The 23506-nt window shown below is 31.6% G+C and overlaps 1 protein-coding gene across 2 annotated transcripts in view; it reads left to right on the top strand.

Annotated features, from left to right (window-relative positions):
• The window catches only part of LOC143240304 (eukaryotic initiation factor 4A-I-like), a 37927-nt gene that overhangs the window by 2018 nt on the left and 12403 nt on the right, over positions 1-23506 (top strand). For both annotated transcript variants that reach the window (XM_076482526.1, XM_076482525.1), the window contains 2 exons: positions 1253-1343; positions 7228-7360. In XM_076482526.1, the coding sequence (XP_076338641.1) occupies positions 1253-1343; positions 7228-7360 (224 nt within the window). The remainder of the gene's footprint in view (positions 1-1252; positions 1344-7227; positions 7361-23506) is intronic.

Below are 23506 nucleotides of genomic sequence, written 5' to 3'. Positions count from 1 at the left end.
TTACTACTACTTCTACCATATAGGCTGTAATTTACCATAATTTGACTAGAATAGTCAGTTGTTCAGTGTTTAAGAATTGTTTTGTGTAACTCATCTTCATGTTTTAATAAATAGTTCCTGGGATTACACGATGTGTTATTGAGATTATAGATGTTATTGCTGGCCTAGTCATGTATGTTATGGAACAAAATCATAACAAATGTCTCTTGAGAATGTGAATTCTAATAGATTGCAGAAATATATAGATAACAACAGGCATAATTTAGCAACATAGTAGATAGATACACAGTACTCTGTAATGCCAATCTATTTGCAGTAACCCGTTATATCAAAGAATATTACTCAGTGACATTAGGCAATTCTTAAATAACACAAGAAAATGATGATGGTACAGTCAACTAAATACAGAACTTTGTAAAACATGTACATCCCTTTTGAAACTATCTAAATCTTTAGTTGAATCAAGTTCCATTAGAGATGAGAGCTAGTTCCTCAGCAGTAGATTAGCACCCAAAGTATAGGATACAGTTTAATTAGTAATTTTTTCTAATAGTATATAAATGGTAAATTACTTCTTTCTTTATATAACTTGACAAATTACACTTTGTGGCATAAGTGAGCTTGCAGAGTGGCTCAAAAAATTCCAGTTTTCTTATTACCACTTCAACAAAATTACAATAAATATGTTAGGATAGAGATTTCAGCATGATGATAAACTGAAAATATAGTTGCAAGCTATTTTGTTTTCCATTGTCTGTTTTCCAGGTATTTCTGTGTTGACTTTTTTGTTACTGTGCTTTTAGTAGTCTGCTGAGTTTTTTGGTTTTTTCAGTAATTGTGGAAGTGAGAGGGGAGTTTTGAAAACACTAATCCATGTATATTAGATTCATACTTGGGCAACTTGTAGAGAAATATTTTTAGATTTGTTAAAATGAATGGTAAAAACAATAATGAAATGACATTAGAATTGTAGAATCTCACAGTGGTATACCTGGTCTTAATTAAAGTGTTAGATTTTTAGTGTATTGAATTAAATATTATATTTTGTGTATAGAAATCTTAAGAAATAATGTTAAATGAAAGGAGCTCACGTCTGGCAGTAACAAAAGGGTTGAAAAATTTCATATAAAAATATAATGATTGTTATGATAATTATAGCCGGAGGCATGGAACTGAATATTTGCCTGTATTAATATGTTTTATGAGTGCACTTTATTATTAAGGCTCTTTTTTTTGTATGTGTGTATTGTAGAAATGGACCAGATGATTGGGATCGAGCAGACCAAAACCAAAGTCATGACTATGATGGACCAGCCGGTATGGAACCTGATGGAAATATTGAGGTAAGTATTGCTAAAAGAAAACAACAACAAATAAAACACTGTTGACCAGAAATATAAATATTCTGTACTTAGTAATATTTACCAACTTTATAAGATTGTTTAACAGTGAAATTACATTAAATCTATGTGTTTGTGTTGTTCCTGAAATTACAGTAGAAAAAGCTTGTGTGTTATAAAACTTTTTCACATAAATATTAATACAGAGGGAAGTATTATTTCTAACAACAAAATAAGAATTATCAACATGCAAACTAGCTTCTAAGGCAAAGTTAAGTAATCTTTTGGGTATACTATGGAAGTTAGAAATAATTGAAATAAATATGGATTTTTATTTTGAAAAAAAGCATTTCACAAAATAAGTACTTTCTAAGACTCTGTTAACTTTGCATATGTCACACTTGCTAAATTATGAACTAAGAAAATTGGACACTGATCCACGTAGATTTGTAATTTGGAAATTAAACAAATCACTTACAATCTGACAGCAACTTATAATTTAGGTAAATTTTGCCATGAACTTGTACTTTTTAGGATACCTTGAATGTTCAGCATTTGGGCAAAATGAAGTTTCTAATAATTACTAAATATACTAAATACAAGTCTTGTTTTTTATTACCCTTATCATTATCATGTAATATGATACAAGCAAGGCTGCTGAATTTTCTAAAACCTTCATGAAATTTGGTAAATTTTACTAATTTACCTGTTGCATGGCCAATAAAAAATTTTCAAAGTTATTGCTTCCTTTACATGAAATTTGACCTTGTGATGATGCTTTATAAGGGCAAGTTTTATTTTTAAATGTTTAGATATGCTTTATAAGGATACATTGCAGAGGCACAAAATGATTTCAGACAATGATGATCCACCAGTGGTTTTTTTAGTCTTGTTTTCATACATTGTAGCTATTGTTATGGTTTCATGAGTTGTGACTCCTAAGTGTCAGTATTTGTTTACATTGTAATGCATTGTTTAATTTTTAAATTTGTGTTTTGCTTAATAATTTTTATAATTTTATTTAATTTACATTAAACCTAACCCACAGATCATAATGGCTGAGAAAATGAGGGATAAGGATAGTGATTCAGTAGAAAGTCCATTCAACAAAGTAAGCCTGCATAAGCCTAGTTACGAACAGAAACGTCATTTGCCACAAAAATGGCTTAATGATCCTAAGTTTAGCTGTTTTAGTTGAAGTTCGAAAAACTTAAGTCATTTTGTAAAATATGCAGTTGTGACTTATCTGGGAGTGTTACCATACTTGAGAAACATCTTGACAGTGAAAAACATTTGAAATATATTAAAGCAAGTGCCCAGATTTCTAAAGTAACTGATTTCTTATGGCCTTTTACTTCTTCATATAGCATGTATCAGGTGGCTTCCACTGAACTGAAAATGTGTGCATTTGTGGCAGAATGCAATCTCCCCATTTCAATACTAGATAATTTTCCAGGCTTTCTATCTAATGCAAGCCATGATTCTAAAATTGCTAAGGGAATTAAATATGCAAGAACAAAAATAACAACTATTTTTCATAATGTCATTGGTGAGGAATGCATGGAAATTTTTATAGCACAATTAAAGAATATTAAATTTTTATTAATTATCGATGAAAGTACAGATGTATCTACAAAAAAGCAACTTGTTCTGATAGCTAGATAGCCACATTCAAAAAACAGTTGACAAGTTTTTAACTCTTTTTTTGGAACTCAATTGCTGTAATGCCCAAGGCATTTACAATTCTATTTTAAATGTTTTTGAAAAACATGGAATTCAGTTTAAAAATCTTATAGGCTATGCAAGTGCAATGATGGGGTCAGAAAGTGGTGGTCAAAGTCTTCTAAAGCAGAAAGTGCCATATCTCTTTTTTACAAGGTTGTGTATGCCATTCAATGCATTTATGTGCATCCTATGCATGTTCTGAACTTCCAACTTCCTTAGAGGAGCCTACTAGGAATATTTATTCATATTTGTCAAACAGCCCAAAGAGATTATCTAAATATGCAGAATTTCAGGAATTTGCCCCGACTGATCTTAAAAAGATTTTACATCATAGCTGTACTTGATGGTTATCACTTTAGTAAGTGGTAGAAAGACTACTGAATCAATGGCCAGCACCTGTCTTATTTTTTATTTCAGCAGCATTGAGAGATGGGATGACTTTAGCATCTACAATACTAGAAGGTTCACAGAATCCAATTGTAGAAAATGTACTTTGCATTTCTAACTTTTATTCTGCTATATGTAAATAAAATAAATTTAGAGTTTCAAGTTGAGAGCTTCAGAATCCATAGGCTACATGCCTCCATCAACAGTAGTATGAAAGGTATCCTTGGTAATTTTATTAAAAGAGAAGTACTAAAAGATAAAGATATATCGAAGATTAATATCAATGATCCTTCAATATACCTTCCCTTAAGTGAATTATATTGTGAAGAAAGAACTGAAAGTATTTTTCTAGAATATTCTTCCAAAATCCAAACCAAAGAACTTAAAGAATTTCAGCTTAAGACATTTAATTTTTATTTCAAACTAAGCAAGGAAATGTACAAACAGTTTGTGTCAAATAGTATATTTATGTATTTACAGTTATTTGAAGCTTTAGATCGAGAAAATGTGTCTTAAGAATGGCCACATTCAATTATCCCATTGGCCATGAAATTTCCTAATATTATTGAGGAAAAAAGAGTATGAAAATATGAATAGAGAATGACGAGAGTTAACTTTGCAAGAGAATGAAATTTCAGAACCAGAGAAATACTGGTATTATATTTCTCAAAAAAATGTCGAGATAAATTTCATTTCCCAATTATCTCCAAATTTATGATAAACTTATTATCATTGCCTCATTTTTCAGCTGCAACAGAAAAGCTGTTCTCTTTGGTAAATAATATAAAAGTAAAAAATCGTTCCTGGCTAAGTACAGAATCACTATTATTATATATCAAAAATCTATTAGAAAACACAACATGTAAAGAATGACAACCATCTGAAAAATGGTGCAAAAAATGAAGGAAACTAAATTGTAAATCAATGAAGAAGAAAAACACCAAGTTTTTAATAAAATAAGGTTAGTTATATGTTTTTTTGTTTAACTTGGTAAAATTCTAGAATTTTTGGTGAATTTTAGAAAGTTATTTGGTAAAATCCAAGAAAATCATTTGGCAACCCTGGGTACAAGTTAATTTACAAATTATGTTTTTAACGTTTACTGAAGCCTAGCATGGCCAGGTGGTTAAGGCACTCTACTCGTAATCTGAGGGTCATGGGCTTGAATTCCCGTCACACCAAACATGCTCGTCTTTTTAGCCATGGGAGCATTATAATGTGATTGTCAATCCCACAGTTTGTTGGTAAGAGTAGCCCAAGAGTTGGTGGTGGGTGGTGACGACTAGCTGCCTTCTCTCTAGTCTTACACTATTAAATTAGGGAGAGCTAGTGCAGGTAGCCCGTATGTAGAAAAATTCAAAACAAACATTCAAAGAGGTGATATTTTTAAGTTCAGCAACAAAATATTTTCTTTCTACATTCTAAACTTAGAGCTTAGAGCACACATACAGTCATATTTTAAGGGCTTGAGGAAGGAAGAGAAATCTTTATTATTTTTCAAAAAAATGTTAAGTGTGATGTTACAATAAATTTGTGGTGAAACATCAAGAAAATTAATATCAAGTACTTAAGAATCGTTAGTATCTACATGGAATTGTACACTGTGATACTGTTATACAGTGGAAGTAGTATTGAGAAGATCATTGAATTTTTAAAATAAATTGTTTGAAACAGTTTCATGTATATATGTATTATTATATATATAATTGCCCCCCTGCTAGTACAGCTGTAAGTCTACAGATTTTCAATGCTAAAATCAGGGGTTTGATTTCCCTTGGTGGGCTCAGCAGATAGCCTGATGTGGCTTTGCTAAAAAGGAAAATGCAAAACACAAACACACGTGTATATAATTATATGTATTATATTATGTATATATAATATTTGCAAGTTATTATAGTATTTTAGATCAAAGAATTTTAAATAATAACTTTGTACAGAATAGGTGGGTTGAATAATGAAAAATCTATGAAAACTCTGGATTTGTTCTTTCATGCCTTACAATGAGAATGATGGAGTGACTGAGTAAATACAGAATTACTCCGATTACAAAATCTTGCCATGAAATCTAAATTTGCAAGTACATAATGGAATTTTATGGTATAATATGCAAGTTAATTTTAGGTATTGACAGTATTTATGGCTTGAAAGAATAAGAGAATATTAGCTATAAAATATTTTGTATTCATAATGTATGATTTCCATCATTAGAAGCATGTAAGTGCCAGTAAACAGAAGTATAAGCAGAAACTGTTGACTTCATTCAGATTTATTACACAATTTATCCTTGGAAAACTCGCCAGGCATTTAAGTTATGGTTGTAATTATTTATTATTAACACTTTCATACTCGTGTTGCTTGTATATGAGTGAAGTGAAATTACAGTAACGTGCAGAGTCACTTATGTGAGTGATGCACAACATGTTGTTAAACCCATATCATGCAAATGTGAATTGCAATACTTTAAATTTGTAAAGAGCTACTTGAGTCTAGCTCATAAGCCTTATTCTTAAGCTTTAATTATGGTTTTAAAATAATGTTTAGGCAATAAAACATTTACGTTTATATGCGTGTATTGTATCACAATATAAAGAGTGATTTTTTGTGTGTGTGTATTTATACATTACAAAACAAACATTTGAGTTGTAAATCTTTGTTTTATTTCTCAACTGGGTTATTATTACAGAAATAAAATGTACCTCTTGTTAGAACAAAAACAGTGTGAGTGGTATGGTCCTTGAAGTAAATGGATTTACAAAGAGGCCCTTGTCATTAATTATTTTGAAATTAACAAAAACGATATTTATACTTAATAACCATAAATCTGGCAAAATAATTACTATTTGGTATTAAAAATGAAGTTGGGTCAAAGCAAAATTCCCCAAGTATAGAGAATGTATTAACAGTATTTATTATTTACAGTTTAAATACAAAAAGTTGGAAGAGCAACAAAAACGGAGGGACATGAAATTTATGATCTGTAGGTATTTTTATACTTCAGGTTCAAAATGAATCGTGTAAAATTAGGATTTCAATTTTTTTTCACACAAGTCACTTATTCAACTTATTATATTTTTTTTAATTTTCAGTTTAAGATTAATACTTTTATGCATCAGAAAAGCTTCAAATTTTATGTGGGAAAACTTGATAAGGTTCTGATAAGTTATCAAATGTTAGGGAAAATGTTTTTATGTTGTTTTTATAATTGAATCTCTTTGAGGGTTCAGTAGATTTGACCAATTTCATAACCACCATAAATTATGCCTTTTCATTCTGGAATGACCATAGATAATAACATAAAAACATAAATGATTAGAATAAATAGATTAAGTCTCTTAATATTATTTACTTGTACATATTATTTTTATTATATTGACCTTTCAACTGTTCCTTGCTGAAAGTATGTTGTTTTAAAAAAAAAATATTTCTATTGATGTTGGGAAAAAATATTTTACTTTTTTGAAATTAGAAAACTTAATGAATCAAAGAAAAGAAACTTTAAGCTTAAAGTTTTAAATCCAAAATTATATTTTACTGACAACATGACCCGTTTCTTTCAACAAGTTAAAATTTCCCATAATGTGCAAAGGTTAAAAACATTAAGAATTATTCTTGCAGTTTCATCCTGTGTAACTAATGATTATTTTTATGTATGGGCCTTACTTAAATCATAAGTATGGCACAACATAAGTGTAGTTAACTGAATAAGAAAAAAACATTTTTTTTAAATAAGTAAATAAATAAATATAAAGATGTATATATTTGTGTTTTATCACAGAGTAACTGGGATGAAGTTGTCGACAATTTTGATGATATGAATTTGCGTGAAGAGCTTCTGAGAGGTATATATGCCTATGGTTTCGAGAAACCATCAGCTATTCAACAGAGGGCTATTATTCCTTGTATCAAAGGTGTGTTAATTTATGTTTTTGTGATAATTTTTTTGTATTTCCTGCTATGATAATAAAAAGTATGTACACTCCACACATACAAAATATATTATAGTTGCAATGAATTTACTTTGTGAAACATTTTTAAAATATTATACATAGTATGCTTAGCAGAATAAATTTCTCAGCTTGATTAACCCTGTAGACAAGGGGGGCCAGAATTTCATTCAAATGTAATTAAACTACCTTAGCATCAGTGTATGTTAATAAACTTGATATCAAAATGTAAGTTATGACTGAAGTGTTCATATTAGTTTCAGTTCATTAATTTCGAAACAAAATATTAAATATATTCTCAATCTACACTTGTAAATCACATGACATAGTGGCACTCAAATTTTTCACTTTCATGTTTTATCTTTACTTATAAAGTATTCACATTTTTCAACTAACGAAAATAAAATTTTGGTTTGCTGAGGTATCTTTCATTGTCCAACCCTCATTTACATCTCCTTATCTTATAAGAAGTGTATAATTATCTCTAGCATTGCTATTGGACATGTTTATAACCAGTAGAATCTGCATATTGCAAAACAATTACTTTACTTTGCTGTACACTATAGATATTTCTTGTACATTTGCCAATGAGATTTTATGCACATCAATAGCCTTGAACTATCTCCCACTTAAACTATTTTAACATGAACAGGTGTAAGTATCATGCAGTAATAAGAGGGCAAAACATCCTCTATGTTCAGTAGATCATCCTCAAAAGTGGTTGCACGTGAAATGAACATCATTCTTAAACTTGGCACTGTCATTAACAGTTGTGTTAATTTTGAAAGATTTTGCATGATCTGTGATTGATTTGATTTATTCATCATTATTATTTGTAGTTGCTATATTTCTGATTGTCATTCTTTATCTGCATGCCCATTCTTCATTTTCAACTTTTTGTAAGATTTATAATTACATTTCTCACTTTTGTTTTTTATTTCTAAACAGTGTTACACTACAAGATATATTACGATTAATCTTCAAATGGTTTTCCAACCATTCTACCTCATGTTTCTCTGTTTCTCCAAAGGTCCAAGCTCTGTTCACAAAGTCAACATTTTATCTGGAATGAAACTAGTTCAATGTTTTTTACTGTGGATGTTTGCAGGACCCAAAAAAACCATACAACATAATGTCTTGGATCTCCATGCAGCTTCAGTTATGTTTGTGGCTGCTGTAGAAGGTTCTTTATCTGTGGAAAATATTACCATCAACTTCTACAAGTAATGGACTTCACCTTCCTTCCCAGTTCTTCTGTTTACTATGTGTTCTCCATTCATGAACCCAATCATAAATTTAACATTTTTATCCAGCTCTTTCCAATGTCTAGTTTTGCTTGGGCCATATTATTCACTGGTAAGGGACTCTTCACCTGATTTAAGTACCCCTGCTAAGATCTTGTCTCAGTATCATTCCTACTCTTCTCTGTCTTATTATCCTCGATTCCGTGACTTCTTTAACACTCCTACTCTGTCTTCTTGCATTATAAAATCCTGGAATTCTTGCTGTGTGTTAACCCACTGTCTCCTGTACCCATCACCAGAGATCACTTCTTCATGTTCACATTCTTGTTGCTTTTACCTTCACTATCTATTTGCTTCTTATTTCATATATGAGGCTCTTTGTTTTTTATTTCAGTCCTTTCTTCCTTCTTTTTCCTCATCTGTTTCATTTGTTTGCTTGGGGCCCTCTTGTGTTTCTTTGCTTACTCATCCAGATCCTATTTGAAATTTTGGCTACTTGTCCTTTACTTTTTCTTGAAGGCTTCTTTTCTTCTTCTGGCTTGAGGTTGTTTCCTTTCTAATATTTGTCTTATGTGCTTTCTGTAATCTGTTACACAAATCTTACACTCTCTCTTGTTCCCTGGCTTCTCTTTTCTTCTCTTCACATGAGTTGCTTGAGAGGAAAACAAGTAATTTTCTCTTCTTTTTTTTTTCTGCCCATAATGACTGTTCTGACTTTGGTCATCTTTTGTGCCTTGTAAAGTGGTATACATATTTCAATGCCCATTCAAGACTATACCCTCTGTGGACCATCATAAAAGAAAAAAGAAGCCAGCACTGTAGGAGTGCTTTCCCACTTTCCTGGTTTGTATATGCTAGCTTTACAAAATGGTAATCTGTTGTACTTTCTCCAATAAAAGATCTATGCAAAGGTTAGTTCTGATTAGGTCCTGACACCTTTTTGTAGTCTTTTGAGAGTGGATCCTTCAGAGGTTTGTAAAAGGTATGGGATAACCTTGCCATTCCCAGTTCCTACCTGCTAATGTGGTTACCTTGCAAAGTTTCTCATCTTATGTGCAATCCTTTCATAGAGAGTCCAAATGAGCAACCAAATGTGGTGGAGAGTGGGGAAAGAATGTCAATGTTAGTGTAGTGCAGGTTGATGTCTGTTATATTGTATGTCAATATTTTTGGTTATTTTGACCAACTAGATGGGGCAAATTGTGCTCCTTAGCAGGCAGGAAGGGATCTTAACTCGCATTCCTGTATGTACATAAATTGTTTAACAAAATACATACCAAACTCTTCTAGGTCTGTATTTCTGTAGCCTTATTACAACTCATATCCAGTTGAATGGTTATGTGCAAAAATTTAGTTGGTTATGGCCAAAATATTTTAGCTTTTAATTGAATCTCCATTAAAAAAAGCTTGCATGACATGATGGTTAAGGTATTTGAATTTCAGTCTGAGAGTTATGGGTTCAAATCCTTTTCACCATTCTTGTTCTTTAGCCAAGGGGACTTTATAATGTGATGTCCAATCCCACTATTCATTGGCAAAAAAGTAGCCCAAGAGCCGAGAGTTGGTGGTGGGTGATGTTGACCAGCAGCCTTCCTAATAGTCTGTCATTGCTAAGTTGGGGATGGTTAGCACAGATAGCCCTTGTGAAACTTTGCAGGAAATTGCCAACAAACCATTCAGAAAATAGTATATATATGAGATGGCACTTTGATTCTTACATTAGTACTTCTACCTTTCAGTGTAATAGCATGATATTTTAAAAGCATAATCATGGCACTCATTTCAAACCCCTTTATGTTTTCAGTGTTAATATTGTGATCATTCTAAAAAATAAAGTGCTTGTTGTGGTAGCAAAGACCACAATAGGTTTGAGTGCTAGAGCCACATTGTGTCAACTACTCCAGCTCTTGTCCCTCATGAAAAAGTTAAAAACTCCATAAAACATCACACATATCTTGAGGTAAGGAAGTTTATATCACTATCTCAAAACAGAAATTGTGATTTTGTATTCTTTTATGTTGCCACTTTAGAGTTTGGGTTTACACAGGTACTTGAAGTGTTTGAAAGTGTTGGCATTTGTGGATTTTGAGTAAAGGTTTTGGACAGTGCTTGATTTTTATTCTAAACTAAAATCAGTCTCACCAGAATGCATAAATGAGCAGCAATTTCCTTTCAAATGTACAAATGTATCAGCTAATTCTAAACAGAATGGCATAAGCTAATTGTATAAGTAAACCCATACCTACATTGTACCAATACACAAATGCACATCATAGAGGCCTTGCCTGGAATCTCCTTTAATACAGCAAATACAAAATTATTAAAAAAAGAAAGAACAATTTAATAATAGCAATTCAGTGCCTAACTTGCCAACATCTAGCATAGATTTCATGTACTTCAAGTAAAGATAAGGATATTTATGAAAAGTTCTGTCTTTAAAGTAAATTATAAAATTTTTTTTTTGTAATGTTTAGTGTGTTACATCTGATTGAAACTTTTACATTATAATGTAGCCTGTAGTGAACCAATTAGTCTTGAGTCTAAATGCTTGATTTGGTTGCAGTGATACGTAATATCAGAATGTGCAGATTCACTTGATAGATCTCTGGTCCAAAAAATGAAAAGAAGCATACTTTTGGATTCTTAACTGGATATGAGTAGATTAATTCTTGTACATTACAGATAATTAATTTATGATATCATGTTTGGTAAATGTAAGTACAGTGATGTGTGGCTTCTAAGTGATTTCTATAAAAACTGGGTATTTCATGATTTTGTGGATGAACACAAGACACAATGTATTCTGTGTTAAACAATTTTGACACTACTGTTATATGTGAAGAAGCTGTATTGAAAAGTCACATCAAGTCAAAAAAGCTCTCACCTGTAGGGATTGCAAGGCAATCAAATGAAGGACTTTTTTAGTTTTGTTGAGAGAAATGCAACTAAAACTTCTGCAATTGACAATCAAAATACAGAGCTTGTCTGCTAAGAATCCACAGGTAGGTTTGTGATATGTTGTTGATAAAATTAAAAAAATTATGGCTGCATGGGTGAAAGTTTGCAAAAGAAATTAGTGCCAGTCCATTGAGAAAAGATTTAATCTAAGAGCTGTTTTTCCTATTGAGGAACTTGTTATTATATGGTGATTTACAGTTTAGCCATATGCATAACCTACTAATTTTAAATCTAAAGAAGTAATTCAGTGTAATTATTATAGACTATAATAATTTACAAGTTGAGATGCATTTGCTTGTGTGGTTGATGGACAGCAGTAGATCTATTTTGTTTTTTCAATAACAGGTAAATTTAGGCTTAACCTGTGCAGGTAGTGCTGTAGTAAGGTAGCTTAGATGTAGATGCAAATTAATTCTGAGCTTATAACTGTGTTTTATGCCACCTGCTGGACTGCTGTTTTCAGCTCCATGCATTTTCATGCATATGCATAACTTACAAGTTCTAACCAAACACAAGTCAATCAGAGGTGAATGAAATGTGTCATTAAGGTGGATTTTCTGATAACACTTCAAGGCATAACAGACTAATAGTGTAGACTTAATGATGGAGTTTGTACAACTCATATATGTGATGTTTTTATCCTAACTTTATGACAATTTTCATAAGTAAGAATTCTTTATTATTTTGGGCAGGAAAAGTTGCACATGTGGGTGGAGGGGAAGTTTCAACAATATTTTAAACTAACCTCAAATTAGTTCAGAGGCCTACTACAGAGGGTTGGGAAGCATAGAAAGTAGCTGCCCCATAGCAAGTGAGAAACCACTGCCTGAAAAAGACCACAGGTGTGGACTTAGTTTTTTGTAGTTGGGTGCCAGTGGACCTGTATACATTGCTTTTTTGTTTAAACACTTACATACTCTCATGCTGCTATGCACCATATTTAGTATCAGCAGTATATTCAGCAAGAGAGAATTTTGCAGCTTTCACCCATGTATAGCTGCTTATTATATGGGATAGCATTAATAGGCCTAGATCTAATAGGTTTTATTTATTTTTTATTAAATAGATCAAACCATTCGAATGTGCTGTTGTTAGGCCTAATAGATCAATAATTTATGTTTGTTTTATTTCAAATAGACTTACTATTTTTCAGTGGTGTCAACTAATCTTTTTGTACATGTTTTATATGTGTTTCTATGTAGTGATAATTTACATAATGTGTCAAGTAAACTCCATGCTTAAACCAAATACAAATCTGATGTCTTGAAGAAGGAACCCAATAGGTCTTGTATTAAAATAGTGTGTGTCTAAATGATTATAATGCTGCAGGTTGATAAAACACACTGAAGTTGCTCTTAGTTAGCAACTAGCGCTTATCAGGGTGGTGTAAGAACACAGACCGGACATCTGACAAAGCATAATTTTTAACAAAGCTTTATATTTTAGTCTTTGGCATGTGTATGAAAAATGTAACTTAGTTTATAATATATATGCAGTTATCTTAATTAATTTCCTTTTAATTTCTTTTCAGCTTCTCATAGCTCCAGTCACAGTACATCTCTGAAAGAGTAATTTTTTTCAGAATTGACTTGAAAGGCAGACATCTTATGGACTTCAAAAAACAATAGTCATCACTCATTGAACAGTTGTGAAACATAATTCTTCATTATCCTTACTCAAATTTTTTTGAAAGCACTATTGCACAGGCGTATGCATGTGGTGAAAGAAAACTGCTTATATATGTAATCATGGTCTTGCTCCATATTTCAGGGAATTGCTTACAGATACTGCTAAAGAAGTTGATGCATATGTACTTCTTTTTGATGAGTCTATGAATGATAGTTTACAGTTTTAAGAAAGGGATTTACCTGTAAGATTTATGAAATGCTATGTACCAGATATTTAGATAGTGCTTTCATGGGTCATGGAAAAGCAGATGATTGTGTTAAACACTGGTGAGAAATTATCCTCATTATTTTAACCTAAAGAACTTTCACAAAAGATGTTCTTGAATGTGTCACTGGAAAAATCTGATTTATTAGGACAAGTAGTTTATACAATGTGCACAGCTCTTTCAGAATTAGTTGTAGTGCTACATCATGGGATTATGATAGCACACTATGCAGTTTATTCAACAGCACAGAGAGAGGATTAGAGAGAAATCACTTAGAATGAACTTTATCCTTTAAAATGTTGCTCACATAAATAGTGGAAAATGTAATGTTGCAGAAAGAGCTATCAGAGTATTGATGAAGAAATATGTAGAGACTCTAAAGAAAGACTAAAATACATACTATACCAACTTTTGAGGTCTTCATAAGTGTTAAAAAACTTCTAGTGACACTGACTGAAGTCACACTGCAGTTTTTTTACATCAGCAGCAAAGGATGTGCAACTTTCTCTTGAGAAGAAAAAAATAGTCTATGGTTCTCCTGTGGAGTGAGGAAGTTGAAATCATGGTGAAAACTCTGCTCACTTGTAAAATTAGCTGGACTGAAAACTTTGAAAATAGAAGACCAAATTGACTTCATATTAATTGCAGAAAGATATTATCTTTCTGCAACAAGGCTTCTTTCTCAACTAAAACCAAATGAAAACAGAAAATGGAGTTCATTAATATACTGTAAAGCAGGACTGATGGCAATGTTGAAGAAGTTATTGGAAAAGTGCCTATAGAAATTGATTGTGATAAGAAAGTACCTGTTTTTCCCCAGCAAGTCTTGTTACTACAGAGTTTAAAATTTTTAAAAGGAAACTGAGCAGAATTTTCAATTCTTTTGTTGAAGTCAGAAGAGTAGAAGAAAAACACTGATGAAATCATAAGACAATTTGCTCAGTTTCTTGATAATGAGATGGTGACTAATTTCAGTGCATTCTGTGATCTCAACTCAAAATGAAGGATCAGACGAATTTTTGGAAAAGCACTCTTTTAGTTTTATCACATAGACAAGCCAGTGTGGAAAGGGTTTCTTGATAAACTCCAAAATGAAAGTGAAAAATGTGTAAAATGACATACATGTCACAAAGACTGGCTTATGATGCTAGTAAGCATTTTGGAGGTGTATAATACAAGTCCAGATCATGCCAAGGATGATTATGTATGTGAAAGGGGCAAGAAAGGCATATGAAAACTACCTGGAGACAGAAGAGGCACAATCTAAACAAAAGCAAAATTTAATAGAAAATTGAGAAAATCTAAATAAACTGAAAAAAGAGAAAAAGTGATTGTTCTCGAACATGCAAACTCTTGAAACTTCAAGCAGCAACAGAGAGTATTTGGTGAAATTTGATCTAGTAAGAAAGGGCATTAAAGAAAAGAAGCCATATTGGATCAGGTTAAAAATAAACATGAGTTAGACTGGGAAATTGATCTTTACATGCATAGAATATTAATGCCAGTGAATATTATTACAAACATGTGAAATTAAAAAAGTATTGAAAATGAGATTTAGCTTAAGATGTTGATCTTCACATGCATAGAAGACTTATGTCATTGAGAATCATTCCAAACTTTTATGAAATTGAAAAAGATATTAAAAACATGACTTAGACTGTGATATTAATCTTCACATGCATAGAAGGGTCATTTATGTCAGTGAAAATTATTGAAACTTATGATTCAAACTAATATATAGTGCATATTTATTCTTTATTCTTTGATACTTTGTTTATACATTTCCCCTTGGTGGACACAACAGGTAGCTCAATTTTGCTTTGCTATAAGAAAACACACACACAAACACACATTTATACATATATTAGATTTTCCATGAAATCACCAAATTTATATCAGTATTTTAATGTTCCAGGTATTGCTACTGTAGAGCACATTTATAATCATATTGTTAAAAATGTTCATCATAATATTGTGGGTTCTGCTTTCGTGCTATCATAATAACATTAATGATTGACAGAAAACAGAAAGTCTTTGAAAAAGTCCTTAACTTCTTGAATGTTTTCTTGAACAATTTTGTATGAACCCTGGGGAGTGAAAACAAATATTTGTGTTCTGCCTACCAGAGCCTTTCTTTGTACATCTTAATGCTCTGTTTCCCTCCATAATTAAATGTTCCTATCAATACCAGTAGTGAGCAAACAAGACCAATCTGTTTGGACACAGTGCAAGACTATCACATGGATTTGAACTTGTTCACTAGAATCCTAAACACCAGAAGGTGACCTGCTCTTTCCATATGAAGAGGATAAAAGGTGGTCGTAAGAGAAGCCAAATGAAGTGTCTGCAACTGACTCCTGAACAATTTAGGTGAAAATAGATACACTGTTAAAGTTGAAATGTCCAAGGTTTCTCACTTAGATAGATAACGTCTAAAACTTGATTGTTTCCTACTGTTTTGTGCATCTCATTTTATAGTTGATGCTTTTAAAAAAATGCAAAGCTGCAAATATTGTCACCATTTAGTTGTTTCCCATTACCAGAATGCACATGCTGTGTAATAGATGGGTAAGGCTGGCATTGCTGATTGACCAGTGTACACTTTTCGTCACTGTACCTTATACTACATGTGTGAAGACCTTTGCTATCCATTTATCCTCTGGTCATATCATCATGCTGTGCTGTCACTTTGTCTTTAGGAAGCAAAATCATTCCAGCAGACATTGATGATAATATTGATCATCAGCCATCTTCTCTAGGTTGTTCTGGGAGATCTGAATGGACACATTCTGTTCTGAGGTAGAAATATTGATGAGAGGGGCCAATATATGGGATCTTTGCTAGTACATGATAGTCAGTTTTCAGTTCTGCAAATTATGTCTATATTCATGTATACATTTCCTAAGTCAAACATATGCTTATCAGTATGTGTATGTTGGCTGTTTCTTTTATTTTTTTGTAGAAGTGGACAGTATTTCCTGCAAACCTCTCTCTCTCTCTTAAGACAACATAGCTTTTCAAAAGGCTTCTCTATGCCTGTCTGATCAGATATTAAAAAGAAGTTGGGGGTTAACTTCATCATGTTTCTGAAGGAAAATATGGCCTGCCTTTTTGGTCATCAAGACATGGGCCAAAAGAATCTTGCCTGTTTTGTCTTATTATCTTCTTTTTATTACAACAGGCAGTTCAGTCTGATGAAACTAAAACTTGTCTGTTTTGATCTGATGGTATGGAATGTGAACTCAACTTCTGATTCTTCTTTTTTAATCATATGTGGGAAGAGTAATAGTTTCTTGATGTGAGATGCCAAGTTTTTTGTCATTTCATTTGGCTAGCTTTTAAGTTTTGGAGAGAATAGGTAATGCTTGTCTCATTTGGTTCCTTAGAATCATACAACTTCCTATTTAACATCTATTATATCTTTAGATAGCAATCTATCTTGGAGCACCTGAGTTAACTTGAAATCTTAGTCAAGAAGGTTTTTCTAAAGAGAGAGCATCTTGTTTCTATATTTCTTTTATCTTAAGAAGGCTCATGACACCATACTGAGGTCTGGTATATTATTACAGGTCCTCCTTTATTTTGGTTTGTGTGGCTTTTTGCCCATTATTTTTTTTAACTTTTTGTTAGGAAGGTCATTCTAGGTCCATGCGAGATCAACACTATCCTATATTTTCCTGCAGAAGCTCAGAATACATTAGAACTCTATTTTGATTGGTGCACTTCTTGGCATTAAGATTGGTGCTGTAACTGAATATTTTCCTCCTACAGTTGCAAACAATTTTTGCCAGTGACTTTTAGATTTTCTGTCAGTCATCAGATGTGAGGTATATTGAACAGTAGCTGAAAACTACTACCTTCAGTAAACTGTGTGGATCACTGCAAGCATTTAAACTTTTCATTGGCTGAGACATTTGCATGTATTTTTACTACCAATGATTGGAGAACACGTTCCTGTGATGGGTCATACAAAATTGTTTGGAATTCTATTTGACTGAAAACTGATCTTTTTACATAGTTCAGGTCAAAATTCCTTTTTATGTAAGTTTATACTTACACCAGAAGTAGTTACCCTAACATGGGCAGGTGTTACAAGTACTTCCACTGTAAAGTAACAGGATAGGTGAGGTAATAATAATAATAATAACACGTCACTCATTACTGAGAGAAATAAAAAATATGTAATAGGTTATCAGTAAAACAGTAAGCCCCCTCCCCAATGTTATCATGTTGTCATGTGTATAAGGACATCAGAGATCCTCTTGGGGATCACTAGATGGTCTGTGCTCAAGATCTGTCATGCTTTAGTTTGATCCAAGTTAGAATGAAGGCTTCTGATATATGTCAGTAAGCCCCCTCCCCAATGTTATCATGTTGTCATGTGTATAAGGACATCAGAGATCCTCTTGGGGATCACTAGATGGTCTGTGCTCAAGATCTGTCATGCTTTAGTTTGATCCAAGTTAGAATGAAGGCTTCTGATATATGTCAGGGGCTCTGCATTGAAAATACTAGATCCTGTGCAGTACTTAAGGACATTAGGTTTGCACAAGGACATTTCTTGAGCTCATAGTTTGCACACAGAATTCTATGAACTTCCACTTCATTTTCAATGTATGCAATTTCTTTACAGTATGATGCAAGTCTGTTGCTGCTGCCCATAATGTCCCATCTGTTTATGTATCTTCCATGTGGACTATGTTCAGCAACAAAACAGTTTCTCTTCCTTTGGCCTTCATATCCAGACAGAGTTGATTGAAATGGCTTTGTTGGGTCCAGTAATTGCCCAATCTTACTGCAGTTTCTTACTATTCCCTGAAATAGTATTTTAACACTTCTAAAGGCATCCAACTTTACTTGTTTTTAAAGATTAGTCAAAGTTATGCTACCATGTGCTCTGGTCTGTTTTTTTTTCCAGAATTCAAATCTGCTATCACTAAATGAACATCTAATTTATATATTAAACAAAGTGAAGACGTTGTTTTGATCAAACCTTGCTTTCACTAGCTTCTTTTACACATCATTTTTCGTGTCAAGGGAGTGACCTGCCAATGTTTGAGCACTGTGGCATATGAGTCACAATTGCCTACATTTTACTTTCATAACATCGTTATGATGGTTAACAGCAGCATCAGTTTAGATTTTGGACGTACCTTTATTCATTGTCTCTTTCTAACATAGCTTAAACTGTTCATACTGACTATGTTCTTAGTTTTTTTTTACAAATTACTGGCATTTTGAAATTATTTAGTTTTATTTTTTAAAGAAATGTATCATATATTGTTTGCTTTTTTATATAACCTTTTGTCTTTTAGTTGATTTTAATTGATTGTCGCTTTAATGCAAAAAAAAAGTTTACCATCGATATTTTTGATGCTTTAACCATAAAACCCAAAGCAACTGATCAATTTTCAAAAGTTTTCATGAATTATTAAAGTTATTTGTTAATAACATCATCTGAGTGAAAGTAAAGATGAATATATGTAAACTGTGATAGATCTTTTGTATCCAGTGTCAACAAGGGTATTTGCCTGTGGTATTGTAAGTTTGAGGATGGTGTGAATTTAAATTTGACAAAATATTTATAATAAAGTAATTCTGTTTTATCTGACTTTAACTGAGTTTGTGAAAATGAAATAAAGATGCTGGACAAAATGTAAAATTCAAATGAAGAAAATTTGTCATTTAGAATAACACAAATGCAGCGTGTGTGTACTTTTTTGTTTGGCAACTGATAGTAATATTACTGGATTGTAGATAAGTTCCAACATTTCATCTCCCAGACTATCTAACCACAACAAACTCTTCATTGTATTGGATAATCATTTAGAAGTGCTGCTAACACACTTGAGAGAAAAAAAAAAAGGTCAGAAATAAATATTGGAAATTATAGTTTTGATTAAGGAAGATGTGAAATAGTGGATTTCATAGCAGAATACTTTTTAATACATTTTCACACTCTCAGACATCAACATAAAACAACTCTTCAATGAAAAACATAGATAAAAAATTAAAAGAACTTATGAGTGAGAGTAAAGAATATAATATGTCAACCACGCTGTCTGCTATGTCCTGTGTTGACAAAGCTTTTCATTTAGTACTAAAACTCATTATGCCATGGGATATTACAAATCATTAGTAGTAGAGATATTAATACCAGTTACTGGAATAACTCTTTTTGTGTGAACTAGGTTAAGTTGTTGATCTGTAATTTTTATAAACTTTATTTTAACAGTTGCAAATAAAAATTTTTTTTAACATTAAATTATTTATTTTTAAGAAAGACCTATACAAAAGAAATCATTCCTAGAAACAAACATTTAACAAAGAAATTATTGTCACATTGCTAAATTAAATTCAGAAAATAACTAAAGTCAACCCTTTAACAACAAAGTCGTGTGATTTTTTTAAATTAGAAAATATGGTATTGCAAAATACACTTCAGGGTTATGTAAAGAAAAACAAAATACATTTACAGTACACACAAAAAAACGAAATTAAACTCTTTAAAAATGGTGTTAATAATAAGTAGATATATAAAAGAAAGCAACTACACACTTTAAGTATAATTTGTATATAAAATGTTGATTAAACATCTTTGCTATCAATGTATATTAATAGCTTGGCATCAAAACATTAATAAATCAAATTTTAGTACTAAATGAGGTTTAATTTCTTAATTCAAAGGAATATTTAAATTTCTGTTTTCATTTCTGAGTATGATGTTACACTTCTTTGCTTCAAATTTCCCATTTTAGTTATTCATACCACCACCTATATATAATGTCCTGAGTTTAATATAAGTTATACATTCATAATTTTGAAATTGCTAAGACTTATTCTAAATATATAGCTTCAAGTTTTCTTTCTAATATGAACTATTCATACATGGGAGATTTTAGAGATTACCCAAACGTTCCTTTACAGCTGGTGCAATAGCAAGCAACATGTTTCATTTAGGTTGAAAGTCAGATTGTATTGAAGACTTTGTGATAAGCTTTGATATTGAATCTCTCTATATTAATATTTCACTTGATGAAATTTGAAATTTAATCTTCAATCTTCTCTTTCCTTTTGACACTGAGCAGTATCTTGGTTTTACCTGTAAACAATTCTGAGAATTTATTGCTCTATCCATGTAGTTAAATTATTGCCTTTTCAATTATAACCAGGTAGATGGAATCACCATGGGATACCCACAGAAGCCAACAACAACCAGTAGTTTTCTGTGCTACCAAGAACACAGGTGGCTAGAAAACTGCTCGTGAATTCACACCTGCCCTTTACTAACACTATGTTGATGGCACCTTGCTATTTCAACAGTTGAGCCACATTTCTAAACTTTTTTCTTACTTTATTTCCCAACACCTCAAAAGAAGTTCACATCCAAACATGAAGAAAATTATTCTTAGATGTTCCTTAAAGAAATAAACACTTTTGTACCTCTGTTTATTATAAAAGTTCTTTTATAGATCTTTATACCAGTATTAACTTCTTCAAATGTAATTTTGTTTATCACTGTTAAACAGAATTTTTAGTCTTTGCTGGAACTGTTCTCTTTCTTCATAAACACCTGTTGATTAACAGCTATTCAGTTGGTTTTCTAACAAATATTTTATGCAATTTCCCAAACAACAAATTTCAGCCACCAGCCACTGTGCACACCATTCCCAAATTTTTTTTCATTATCTCCCTTCCATTTATGGGATTATAATTTTTACAAATTAAAATTACAACTCTTCTTTAATAAACAAACTTCTATACTCAAATTCAGCTCAGACTAATGTACAGGCTCACCCACTTATCTATTTGTTTATATGTTAAAACCCTGAGTTATAGTATTTCATTTAATGATTTCTCTGTCATTACTTGAGGATCTTCAGATTGTGAACTGTACATTAAAGAAAGTGTACTCTCACCTAAAGACTGCCCTATTCTTAAAGACTTGCAAACTTTTTTAGATCTAGTAATATTCTAAACTTACACACCTAAAACTCATCATTTTTTAAATACATTTATAATCTCTGGTTTTATCCTTCCATTTACCACTTTACTTCATACTTAAGTAAATTAGTGAGTAATGATACTATAATTGTTGTTAATAAATATGTTTGTAACACTATTTTCAACTTTCAATGAAGAAGTGGAGTAAGTGTTTTTTGAAACATTTGAACCTTGCAAATAAAGTGTTTTGTATTTGGCTGAAATCATTTGTCAGACTTCCCAAACTTTATTGTATCTAAATTATAGGTAATGCTAGACTTATATGGATTGAGTAGCACTACCTATATGACTTGTTATTCTTTTTTTAACTTAGGAAAGACTAACTTCAGGGCATCAGATGATATACCATTCAAGGACACTGCTGTCAACAACTTTACATAATGTGTAGTTAAACAGTTCATTCACACCACCACAACAGATCAGGTATAATCTCACAGAAATGACAAAGAACAAACATAACTAGAAGAAAAGCTCAATAAATTTCTTGAACATGAAGTAGAAAATCTATGGTATTCTTTTATAACACATCTTTGGTGTCAGGGATATTTGGATTGGATAGGATGTGATAATGTGACAGACATAGTAGTGGCTGAAACACTAAATATACTCTTATGATGTGAATAGGATTAAGTTGATGAATAGCACATTTTTCATAATCTTTGTGTTTACAACACACCAGAATTATGGTGGCAATTTTTATCATTATATTGTTCATTTAGTTTAACATTTAACACTATTATTATTGTTTTACTGTATTAACTCATTATTCAGAAGAACCAGTACTATAGAGGGTCCAAGCTATGTTTTACAATAGAGAATGTAAAATTTTAATTCAGTAGTCAGTAGTTTTTATTGTTTAACAGATAGAAATGTAAATATGTGAGTATACTTGAGTGATATACCACATAAAAAGTCTACTGTGAGTAGTACTGCGTGTTTTGGATGTTAATATTTTGTATTTTTCATTTCTGTGTACACACGGTTTTCTCAAATGTTTATTATTTAAGATAGAGGAGTTTACAGCATTTCTGGCATATGTGGTATCAGTGAGTTTACTAGAGAAAAGTAGGTTCTATAATTAAAAAACAGAAAGAAAACCATTCATATGTTGTTGCTCTCAACTCCTTATTGTGGTATACTTTCTGAAAAATAAAAGTCTTTTTAAGCATTTAATTTTTAGCTCAGTTTCCAGGGGAGGTCATAATATTTATAAAGGCCTCAGATGTACTTATTATTATATTTTTTGTTACTATAAAAACTTAATGGAAATGCGTAATCATTTTGCTTAATAATGCATGTGTGTTTTCTCATAGCAAAGCCACACTGGGCTATCTACTGTGTCCACTGAGGGGAATTAAACCCCTTGGTTTTAGCATTGTAAATATGAAGACTTACTGCTGTTCCACGAGGGTATCTTTAGTAATGAAAAATTTTATATTCCAAGCTCTATTCTTAAAACTTTCTAAAGTTCTGTAGAAACTTACTTGGATTTGAAATTCTATAACATTTCTTCTCATTCAAGTAAGGTTGTTCGAACAGTACTTGTACAAAATATATAAATATAGGAGTTTCATATTTAATATATTTCTAAGTTGCATTCAAGGTTTAAAGTGCAAGCTATATAATTAGCCAATCTGCAGTCATACTTGTTTTCTTGTTATTACACTGTGGTATTTATATGATTATGGTTTATATTGATTAAAAGTGTAACAGTAAATATAAAATAGCAAAAGAAATCTTGAATTGGTTAATTTCTCAGACATGATTCATTTTGTAGTTCTTTAAATGTTTTATAAAAGCAGATGCCATTCAATTATTAATTTGTTTAATGTAGTCTTCAAAAAGTTGTTCCATATATGGAGTAACATCTGTAAATATACAGCTTCATCTACATTTGTATGTTTGGCATCACTACAGGTTAAGCAACAATTAAAATTAAGGTATGCAATTAGGTCAGAACACCCATATGTTCTTCTCACTTATAAAGTTTGTTCTGGTTTTACAATAGTG

Source organism: Tachypleus tridentatus, chromosome 13 (assembly GCF_004210375.1).
Source record: "Tachypleus tridentatus isolate NWPU-2018 chromosome 13, ASM421037v1, whole genome shotgun sequence".
NCBI classification, from domain to species: domain Eukaryota; kingdom Metazoa; phylum Arthropoda; class Merostomata; order Xiphosura; family Limulidae; genus Tachypleus; species Tachypleus tridentatus.
Note: the sequence above shows the minus strand (reverse complement) of the source record. Positions and strands in the feature narration are given on the sequence as shown.